The sequence below is a fragment of the Phaseolus vulgaris genome, chromosome 9, assembly GCF_000499845.2.
Source record: "Phaseolus vulgaris cultivar G19833 chromosome 9, P. vulgaris v2.0, whole genome shotgun sequence".
Taxonomy (NCBI): domain Eukaryota; kingdom Viridiplantae; phylum Streptophyta; class Magnoliopsida; order Fabales; family Fabaceae; genus Phaseolus; species Phaseolus vulgaris.
Window position 1 is genome coordinate 18,535,012 of NC_023751.2, and position 12,165 is coordinate 18,547,176.

At 33.2% G+C, this 12,165-nt stretch overlaps 1 protein-coding gene across 2 annotated transcripts; it reads right to left on the reverse strand.

Annotated features, from left to right (window-relative positions):
* Positions 1 to 7,328: 7,328 nt before the first annotated feature.
* On the reverse strand, positions 7,329 to 11,844 carry LOC137820546 (phosphatidylinositol 4-phosphate 5-kinase 2-like). 2 transcript variants are annotated; one of them, XM_068624685.1, is made up of 8 exons: positions 10,377 to 11,844; positions 10,114 to 10,278; positions 9,759 to 9,924; positions 9,366 to 9,476; positions 9,084 to 9,277; positions 8,849 to 8,979; positions 8,658 to 8,754; positions 7,329 to 8,038 (listed from the first exon to the last, which is right to left on the reverse strand). In XM_068624685.1, the coding sequence occupies exons 1-8, from the start codon at positions 11,393 to 11,395 to the stop codon at positions 7,753 to 7,755; spliced, it is 2,169 nt and encodes a 722-aa protein (XP_068480786.1). In that variant the 5' UTR covers positions 11,396 to 11,844; the 3' UTR covers positions 7,329 to 7,752. The 2 variants fall into 2 exon arrangements, with proteins under 2 accessions (XP_068480786.1, XP_068480787.1); XM_068624686.1 differs by having other exon boundaries at positions 8,662 to 8,754; positions 10,377 to 11,701.
* Between the last annotated feature and the right edge of the window lie 321 nt (positions 11,845 to 12,165).

The following is a 12,165-nucleotide window of genomic DNA, read 5'->3' on the forward strand; positions in this document are numbered from 1 at the left end:
AGAGAGGATGATGATGATGCATACACGCGTATGCTGGAGTATGGAAACGTGTGAGTTTTATCTTGGTTTAGATAACTTAATTTGTAATATTGACATGCATTTTGAAGGTGAAAGATAAGGCATGCGTAACAAAGATTATCACCATATAAACGAAAAGAGCAATGATATATGGACAATCACATTTTTTTATATAACCACATTACAACTTCCAATACTATTATTTTAATATTTTTTTTATATTATTTAATTACAAATTTATCCTTTACTATATATATTTATTTCTAAACTTATCACATCAGGGTTGTATACAACTCTTTGAGTTGTCACACTATCATTTTTCAAACGAAAATCGAGACTTTGATATTTTTGGTGCATCAATGTGGAATATGCCTTATGAAAGTTGTAAACTTATGTAGTGCTAAATGTAGAAGGAAGGCGACATTTAAAGTTGCTAAGTTTCTCATAACCTAATGAAAAACATAGGATGGTTCTGTTCCGTCAACTAATAATGCACTCAATGTATTGATAGTATTGATTGAAATTAATGTTTATGAAAGTCCGACATTTATCTTAAATGATAATGATGTCGTACACACGTATCGAATACCGACACTCGTACGATATTTAATGCATATAAATTTTTATTGTCAATTTATATAATTTATAATTATATAATATATATATTCGTGTTTCAGTGTCATAGATTTTAAAAATTATATGTATTTTTGTGTTTGTATTTGTATTGTATCAGTATTTTAAAGTGTCTTTGTTACATAGACTAATGTATAATAATTAAAAAAATCACTGATCTAGCCATATAAATGTATTATGTGGTGAACTATGTAAATTAAACGAGTTACTCTGTCCTACTCATTCATACAATTTTCAGACAAACACTTAACTTAATGGTTCAATTGATCATCTACACCAAAAATTTAAATGAATTGGAAATTTGTAACTATCCAACTTATAAAATATTTACTTATATTTAAAAGTATATATCGTTCGTCACTGAATCAAATCTATTTAATAATATGAAAATTTAGTTAAAGAATTATTAAGTGAGAAACTTTGCCATAGATAAACACAATATTATTATAAACAGAGAAGGGAAATATGTTAATTATAATTTTTATACTTGTACTTTTGTCACGTTTGATAATATCTTAAAAAAACACAGAATCATTTTCCTATCATAAATATCTTTGAACAAATTAATGTTGACAGGTATGGTTAGGTATTGTGAGGAATGACAGAATGATGCATGTCTTTGAATGAAGAAAAAGCTCAATAGGCTTCCTCACGACATTATTTTCATTCACTAACTCACTTTACTTTTATAATGTGCAAGTTCCAAAACTTTCAAATTCCAAAGCATCAAAATGAGACTATCAAGACCAAAGGTCCTTCACTCATCACATACCCTTTGCTATTGTACTTCAAGATAATGTTTTCCTAAAAGACCAATGGTATTTCCTCTATGATCATTTTTCTATTTTTGTCTGTATTTTTTATTTTCAAATTATGTAAAATTTTCATTTAATAGGTAATAAATTTATTAAAAATAAATAATATCACTGTTATTTTTATCATATCCCAATTTTTCATATCACTCTTTTTTACCTCTTGGATTTGTTGAACATTCGGGACATCAGGAGACTTACTTTATTTTCTCATTTCGATATTTGATAATTTAAATACTAATTATTTTAATATTAGAAATAAATTTTATTTTAATTTAACACTTTATAAAATCATTTGAAACGAATTAAAACCGAATCAAATTTAGGACAAGTAAATCAACTTAATATATTTAAATTGTTTTAATATTTGAGATCAAGAACTTAAACCTACTTTATTGATTGATTGAATAATTTGAACATTAATCATATTTAATATTCAATAATTCAACTTTGTTTCAATATAATACTTTATATTTACTTATTCATTAAGTAATATATTAAGGATATTCAGAAGAATAGAAATTGGTCACAATAACAACTAAATTTAGAGAAAAATAATAGTTATTCACTATATTAAATAAATTAAATATTATTTTAGAGATTAAAAAATTATTTGTATATAAAATATTTTTATTATTAATAAAAATTTATAAAATAATTTTTAAATTGATATTTAAATTAGTTATAAAGGTTTTATTTACTGATATTTTAGATTCTAAATTAATCTCTAAAAGACTAATATAGACGAATTTAGAATATAAAGTAATAAGTAACTTAAAAACTTGGTAGTTAATGGTTAAATATCAATTTAGAAACTATTTTATAAATCTTTATTAATAATAGAAACTATTTTAAATATTAATATTTTTTAATTTATAAAATTATTTCTACTTTAGTTAAATAGTAACTAAGAATTTTAGTCTCTAAAATTATATTTTATTTAATAATTTTTTATAATGATATATATATATATATTTATTTATTTATTTATTTATTGTATTGATAGATAGATATGTAAAGAGGAAATGCATATAATACTTTATAATATAAAAAATTTACCATAGTTAACAATTTCTAAATAAGTCATTTGTTTTGGCATTTGGTTGATGTAATTTATGAACTCAAATAAATTTGTTTAGAGTTGAAAAATTTGGAATAGAAATGTTAATTTATTATAAAAACAAAGAAATTATTTATAATTTTTTAATTTTATTTTTGAAATATGTTATCTTTAAAAGAGTAATGATTAAATTCAAATTAGCCATATTTTATAATCTAATAAGCTTAATTTTAGGGGGAAATAGACTTAAACAGTGAAATTGAATTCATCTTCTACTATGTTCCATTCCTATTTTACAAACAAAAAAATAACTTTATAATTCACTTTCTGTTTCTCAATCATTAGTACAAAATATAAAAACAACGACCATTTATTTAGTGCGGCTTTGCGCTTAAACGCATTTATAAAAAATGCGGTGGCATTTTTGAAATTAAATTGATTTACAAATGCGGTTGTAGAGTAAAACCGCATTTGTAAATCAATTCCAATGATTTACAAATGCGATCATAATGACCGCATTTGTAAATCATTATGACCGCATTTGTAAATCATTACACATTGATTTACAAATGCGGTCATATTAAAGACCGCATTTGTAAATCATTGGAATTGATTTACAAATGCGGTTTTACTCTACAACCACATTTGTAAATTTACCCTAAAAATTTGAAGCGCGCCACTAGTTTCAGACTTTCACTTTCCTCTTCTCCGCTCTTCGTTTCAACGTTCTTGCGCTCAGTTTCAGTTTCTTCTCTCTGTATTTTGTAAGTTTCAGTTTCATTCATTCGTTTTCGTTTTCGTTTTCTCATCATTCATTATTCACTTCGTTGGCATTGGCATTTTCGTTTCCTAACTTCGTTTGTGGCATTTAGGTTACTGTTCCATTGGTGTTCGCTGGTGTTTTCCTGCTCCGCCACAGCTTCCGCCGTCGCCTTCGCCTTTTCAGCCACCAAGTCCGGAAAAGAAGCGTGAGGTTCCAGTTGACGATCCTATAGCTTCCCTACGTCTCATTGCTAGTCAGATTGGCAATGAACCTTTTCTAGTTTCGTGGGATAATACATTTTTTCAAATAAACATTGAACTGCCACTGATGATTTACAACACAGATTTATCAGAATTTATATCTAGGAAACAGGAGCTCAATATAAGTATAATTCAATTTTTTATGATGTAAGTATTTTTACCTATTATTCAATTTACTTTATGTTAAATTATTATTGATTATGATTTAACTAAAAACTTGTAGGTTTTTGCATAGAGTCTGTATCACTGAGGGGAAGGAAAATATGTATGGATTCTTAGATCTTGCATATACTAATCCCGTTTGACCAAACTCAACTGAGACTCAAGCATACATCACTAACACCCTGGAAAAAGAGGGAAAACAAATTTATTTATGTCTTTATATTAATGAGTAAGTTTAATTATATGTCATCAATTATTATTATTTAATGTTTTAAATATTTACTAACTCTTTTCATTGATGATATAGGCATCATTGGCAGTTACTTGTCTTATCAATGGTTGATAAGACTTTTGTGTGGTTCTGTTCCCTACACAAGAAGATTCCCACAAACTTTTAGGATATCATTGATACGTAAGTACATTATAAACTGAACTTTGTATATGTTACTAATTAACCATCTACTTACGAGGTTTTTTGTATTAACCAGTTCATGGCGTGGATATAACATCCTAAAAGGTCGATCAATTTCAAATAATTTGAACTGGATAAGAATAAAGGTTTGTAATTTTTTTCTTTCTCTATTATCATTGTTTATCAATATACTAACATATTACTTTTTATTGAATTATAGTGTAATAAACAACCAGGAAGCTATGAGTTTGGCTATTACATTATGCAATGGATGATTGTCATTATAAGACTAGGTGTTAAAACTGGTTGGAAAGAGGTACTATATATGTTAAATCATTTTTATAATTCTTGAACATATATATATATATCTAAAAACTAATTTATGTCAACTTTGCAATGCAGTTATTCACAGAAGAAACACCAATGAATGAGGAAGGCATTTCATATGTTAGAGATTCTTGGTCCACATATTTCATAAATTTTTATAACTCTAGCATAGGTAAACAATAGTGGTTTTATTATATGTAATTTGATTACTTGTAAATGTACATTTTGATGATTTCAATTGATTACTATATTTATGTATTTGTCTAGCTGGGTTTGATCATTATGCAGGTTATTAAATTATATGGTTTATGCACAATACAAACTGCACTTTAAAAAAAAAACACTATTTACAAATGCGGTCATTTACCAATATCGCATTTGTAAATGTGAATTCCCTATTTACAAATGCGGTCATTTACCAAGACCGCATTTGTAAATGTGATTTATGAATGCGGTTTTTACCAAGACTGCATTCGTAAATCCTAAACCCGTAACCCTCATCCCTCATTCAGAATAATATACAAATGCGGTTATTTTAAGTAACCGCATTTGTAAATCTAATTTATAAATGCGGTTCTATGACCGCATTTATATATGCCCGATTTACGAATGCGTGTTGATCAAATGCGATTCTATGATCGCATTTGTAAATATAAAATAGTCGCATTTGTTTTACATTTCTACACTGGTGAATTTAGCCATTTATGATCAATCCAAACATATTCTTAGTGGAATATTTTAAGATAATGAATTAATATAAATAACCTTAAACTCATTTGACAACGTGTTGTAAATGTATTAATATTTAAATTATGCATCTTTGTAACCTTGTATAATAATTCTACATGTGTTTTAATTAACTTTTGGGGATGTGGAATTTGACTTCAACACAATTGCTAGGCACATCATACAATTTTGTTGGATGGAAATTTGAAATGTAGCTTTTATAAATTTATAATATTACTGGACTTAACTACTAAAACTGCTTAAGGTATCCATCATTGGTAGTGACTCTCTAATTCTGAGTCAATGCATATGCACATTATTTTAACAAAGGTAGCAGAGCTTAGTTATATTAAAAACCCTTCATTTGGAAGAAATGAGTTGGTGTGGGACGCAAGGGTTGAAATGCACATGGAAAAAGCACTGTTCCTCACTCCTTCTGCTAAGCCAAAAGTGCAAAGGCATGCACTTACTTCTATACGTGTATCTACATTACTCGCATCTAAATGTCTGATAGATGCCCTTCTCAACAGTTAATCATGCATCAATCCAACACATGCTCACCATGTTACACATATTTAATTATTAACGATTCGATTTTAAATTTAATTTAATTTTATATAATTAATTTTTTAAGATTTACGTCTAGTTATATATCATAAAATATCATTTATTTATATATTATAAAATATGTTTATGTTTATGTCTGGTTGTATATATGGTAACTTTTGTGAAGAAGGTTTGTGAATGCGATTTGTAAAGGAAAGGACGAGGAAGAAGTTGGAATTCATGGCGAGGTAGGCATTCTAGAAGTGGAACTTCCAGCAAGGGAGAGGGAACAAATGGGAATAGCCCCACTTAGTCACAGTGACGTTACGTAGCTCGATTGCTTCTTGTCTCAGCAAATGGACAACAGAATCTCCCAACAAGATAACAAAGTCAAAAACAACATCACTGCTTCCTCTATTCTTCTTACTATCAACGATGATATTATAATATAAGATTAATGAAAATAAATTACTGACTATTTTGTATTCTTTTCTTGTTACTGGCGTTGAACGTTTTGTAAGAAATGGTTAGAGGGAATAAAAGAAAGAAGCATAAGCATAAACTTTATGCGCCTCTGCCCCTGACTTTGACCTCTGCACCGAATTTCAAACTTCATTCAGACATATCTTACTACACAACTCCCCATGGCTCATTGGCCTGAGCAACGCATAATTGTCCCTCGATACCATCTCAGAATCAATAATAGTTTACTCAGTCTACCACTGAATGTTGGCCACCACTATAAGTAACCGTGTAATTGTTTTACCATAAAATAATGTTGTTCCTGACCAATAATGTCCCGTGAGGAGTCTTGCAAAAATCCTACTTCTTCTCTGACACATTTTTAAAGCTTTAACCATTTTGCATAACTTTTAAAAGAAAAGATTAATAATATTAAAGTTAGTAATTTAACCTCTTCTCTTGATATGTTCACATAAAATAACTTCTTCAAAGCAAAACAATAATCGGGAAATATATTTTTTTAAATCAAGTTAAATATATTTTAAAGCAAATACTGATCTATACTCCAAAAGGATACAAATCAACAAATAGAAACATTTTTTTAATTAAAAAATTTACATATGTTCCAATCTTTTAAGATTTTTCAGAACTTTTGTCAGAGTGAAAAAAAAAGTAATTTAAAAGACTTTTGTTAATAATATCTATAAATGACTTTTTTTTGTAAATATTGACAACAGATACTAAATTATAGTCCCAAAATAGGTTTTTTGAGAAATTAAAAGAAAAACAGTAGAACTAGACAGAGTGAAAAGTAAGAAAGCAAAGAAGATGAGAGGAAAAAACAAGAAACACTTGCGAATCTTTCTCATGCTTTCTCTGCTTTTAATACCTCACAGCCCAATGCCCCTACTTTCACTGCAAAAGTTATCCCCTTCCATTTTAATGTTCCTCATCACCGTATAGAGCTGAGTCACCTTTAGTAATTCATTTTATATTAAAAAAGTAAACGACTTTGGTTGTGTGGGAGAAATCCCTATGCGCTAATGGTCCTCCATTTCACAAGTCTCCAAAATATCTCACATCGAACAAGAAACCGCCAACTGACCAGAAAAAAAGCAAAAGAAAAGAAAATTAGTCAAGATTACCATTAGAAAAATACCCTTCTGCCATCAATGCTTTCTGAATGAGCTGTACACTTTCTTTATTAACAGACCAATCTCGTGAGAAACATTTTCAAGTCTCCTATCTATCATTTTTTTCACATCATATTCATATCCTATTTGTGACCACAAAAAGAATTCACAGACTCAGCCCCTTTCACGGAAAAACAAGACACAAGAAAGACAGAGATCATTTCTATCATCCACCATGTACAAAAGATCTCCCTGCCTTCATTATCATGGCTGTGCATCTTCAAAATTCAGCCATGAAAACAACCTGCATTCAGATGAACTCTCTTGGTCGCAGCCGCAGAAACAGTGGCACCGCCAACTGCAAGCTCTCCCACTCCACAACAGATTCATCTGTCAGCTATTTTCTGGATAGATGAAAAACCTTTTTTTTTCTTACTGTTACCGGTCTTCAATGAATATTCTACCCACAAAATCCCGGAACCTTTTTGAGTAGAGCTTTGGATCAACGGCTGAGATTGATGACGGGTCAACCTGTAAAGACTTGTAAGCATGCTCCAGTTTCTTGCTGATATCATAATCTTGCAAAATGTCAATAATCCCAAAATATAAAACAACATCGTAAGTTTCTCCACTGCAACATGGGGTGTATTGATTAAAATCACTCCTCCGAGCCATGCGCTCTGCTCTCACAGGCATATTGGCTCCTAACCTAATCAATGATCTCCTGAAACATGAAGAGATATATGTAATAAGATGGAGTATATAGGATAAATATTGAACAAAAAGTGCACAGATAATATAAAAAAAAAAATATCCAAGGTGAAAAATCAAGAATGGCCACCGAAAACAAAAGACGGACCTATATTAAATTAAGAACTCTCCAAATTGTTTTTAAAGAGATTAGGACCACAACCTTCATGTGTGATGTATCCCACAAACTACTGTTTCCTGCTACTCTATCCTCAACTACACACACGATGATTCAAACTACTTGCAAAGTTGCACTTATTATATATCATGAATATCCTGCTACTCTGTCCTCAACTACACACTACTATGATTCAGACTACTTGCAAAGTTGCAATTATTATATATCACGACTATAGTCAATTCAGCAGGTCTACAACAATTCAAGAGTCCTTATCTACTTTTTCAGTAAGACGGTACTGTGTACAAAATACACGCGTATTCTTAGGTTGTATAGTGAACTAAAACTGATTCAAGTAGATCACTGTACCAACCCACTAAGACACTGGATGCAGCTGTTAGCACAGCCCAATTATTCTATCAACTTAAAAACAAGCAAAAAATATAGGTAAAGGAAGTGAACTTTTTTCACATACCGACCAGATTTAACCCTATCTCTATCCTGCAGCTCTGCTTCGAGAAAACGATAACCACGCATGAACTTTTCACTCTGATAAGAGTCCTCCGACTTTCCTAAAGAAGCAAGAACAAAATTACTCATCCACTGGTTATACTGTCACGTAAACATTCTTTACTATCAGCACTGAAGTGAAATATGGATCAATACCTGAGCGCAGAAGAAACGGTGACAATCCAATTTTTTCATATGTATTATCATAACGAAAATGAAGGCCAACTAAGAGACTATAATCCATAATTCCCTCCGCTTCCAAGAACTCACAGTCCCGCTCAATTTGTCTGCACATAATGTTGAGAAAAGATTAAATCAACAGATATCATGGCGTTTCCTTGCCAAGTAACAGCCATGAAAGTGTTAAATAGGCAAAAACTAAATGGCATACTTGATGAGATCCTGAAACCAATTTTTTTGTAGACGAAACACAAAATTGAGATCCAGGTCCTTGAGGGTGGTGGTTTCGTCAATTTCCTCCTTCGTCTTGTCTGTGGTCCGGCCATGGGAAGATCCTTTCAAGTCAAATCGTCTATGGATTGGATATTCCGAGCAGAACAGATTGCCCATCACAATAAAGCGTGTCTGGATTTCAACATCAACATATCTTTAGGCACTCATGCACATAAAACTACTGCTTCAAACAGCAAACAACTTATCTCTGAAGATATACCTTTTGGCCTCCAATTGGTTTGACACAGTGTACTCCATAGAACTTTGTAACAAGTGAGTTCTCATATTTAGAAACATGTTGGTAATAGCTTCGGAGCATCCGAAGAAGCACCTGAAAGTTATGTTATTGAAGCCAAAGTTAGGAATTAATAAAGATGACAACCAAACCAAAGATTAATAACTGATTTGAATACATTTCAAAACTAAAGCAAAACTGGACCTCACTCCAGAAAAAAAAAAAAATCTCATCAAGGTACGATGATAAAAGGGATTTAACAATCTACTGCAGAAACTAGGGTTCTTTGAAATAAAAACACTTCCATTTAGTATGTTATTAAACATGGAAAGATATTTTCAAATTTATTTGAGAGAATCTAAAACACATGTATCTAACCTTGACTTCGGATTTCTTCACCGTCTTTATCATAAACCTGTCATCCTGTGTCAAGTAGAAAAAGCTTCCACTTTTCCCCGGAGAGGAAAGCTCCCTGAGAGCATCATTCCCACATATGGCCAACATGTAATCCGCAGGGTCCACCTGAAATAGCTTTCTCAATTGTCTGCAATACGAAAGCAGAATCCAGTCAACAAGAAGCAGAAAAAGCTGCAATGAAACTCTAACAGTATTCCACAAAATTTGAGCATGTAATTATCATTGCAGTCTTAGGATTAAAAAAAAATTCTAACTAATTGTGTCTATAGGATAAAAATAGGATAAAATGATGAAGCCAAAAATGAAAAGGCTATACCTAAAAACCATAGGGCAGTAGTCTTTCCAGCGGAACTCCGCCGATTGGTGCGGTGGTGTAATTTTAGATCCTTCAGAGGGAAACCTAGTCCAGAACTTTTCCTTTGGATCAAAATCGTTTGATATTAGCCCTCGCGAAATGGAAGCTTCCTTCCCAACAGAGTACCTAGGAAACAACACAACAACCAAAACCCCTGAACATAAATTCACTAAACCAAAAGTAATGAAGAGTATAAACTCCAGAAGAGTTAAATTTAAACCCACCTTATACCCAGTTGCAGATTAAGCATAAGATCATAATTCTTATGCCCCTTTGATATAGTCTGGCCCGGTCTCTTGACCTCACCGGAAAAACAACAAGGATTTCGTCGAAACGGCTTAACATGTCCCCGATCCAACTCGGTTGCTTTCCCATCCGGATACAACAAAGACACATTATCGATGATATCACAGGTTATATCCCCTGCTTCACCCTCGGATTCCCAGATACAAATCCGGGGAAAACTCTTGACACCACTTCCTCTGGAACTGTCCACGGAAGACCTCTTCCTCATAGTGACAGTGTGATTATCACCACTCCCGGGGTAAAAGGTTCCATCAAGCTGATGCACCTTAAGGTCATTGTTCCAGCACCCAACATAGCAGCTGCCATCAGGCCAAGTGAAAACCCCTTGCCCCTTTTGAACCCCGTTCTCCCACTGCCCCTCATAGCGATTCCCATTGGCCCAAATAAGCGTACCTCGCCCACAAATAACCCCGTTCCTCCACTCCCCGAAGTACTCGTTACCGTTTCTCCAGACGTACCTCCCCTCCCCCTCCTGCACGTTCCGCTTCCACAACCCCTCGTAGAAGTCCCCGTTGGCGTAACGCTTCTGCCCGTACCCATGCTTCCTGTCGGAGCTCCACGACCCGCAGTACGTCTCACCCTGGGATCCCGTAAAGGTCCCAAACCCCTCCATCCGACCCGATTTGAATTCACCCTCGTAGGTGGCGCCCGAAGGCCACGAGAACTTCCCCTTCCCGCACGCCTTCCCTTTCTTCCACTCACCTTCGTACATACACCCGTCTCTCCACAGATACTTCCCGGATCCGCTGGGCGCGTTGCCCAAGAAGCTCCCCATGTAAACGTCACCGCTGGGCAACCTCTTCTCCACGCACCTGCTGCTGAGTTCCAATCCCTCCTCGCTCGGCGTCACTCTTCGGTTCCCGGCTTTTACCCTGCAAGTCTCTCTCTCCGCGTCTGGGGTCTTGCTCCTAACCTCCTGCACAAGTGCTTGGCGCATTTTGGTGGTGGTGTGGATGGAGGTTGCGTAATCAACGCATTTCCAACGGCATCAGATATAAACTCACTGCCACGCTCTGCACATTACCAATTAGAAGTGAAGAAATGAGGAGATTGTGGGTAGAATTATGTTGGTATTTTAGGTTGGTCTTGCTTTGCGTTTTGGTGGGTGTAGTGGTGTTTGTATTCTTGGGTGGAGTGGAGGCATATCAACACCTCATAACACAAAACACAAGCCAGATGGATAGAGATTAGAGAGAGAAAACGATGGTATGTTATGTGTGTACATCATGCATGCTCCTGCCTCTTCTTCTTCTTTTCATTTTTAAATATAAATAAATAAATATATTGTCGATATTATTGTTGTTAAATGAAAATGGTTGGAAAGAAAAAGAAAAGAAAAAGATGTAAGGGTATGAGTAGTTAATTAGGCGGCTTTGCCTAGGGAACCTTGCTAACTGTTGAATGTAGAAAAGCAGAAATAAAGAGAAGCCAGCTAGGCATTCGTTATTTTTAATGGGACCAATACACCCTCCTGCTCTCTGTAACTCTTAGTTAACCCACCCACGTAACGGAATTGCCTAGGACTCTCTTGACCTTCACAATTCCACCTTTTGTTTTTTTATATCCACTGTTTTCATCATGCTGTACTCAATCTAAACTTTTTGCTAATAACCTCTCACATGACATTTATATCTCATCTTGCATATTAATGCTATATAGCCAAATTCAGTTTAGTTTTAAACAACTATTTTTTCAGTTCAATTTAGT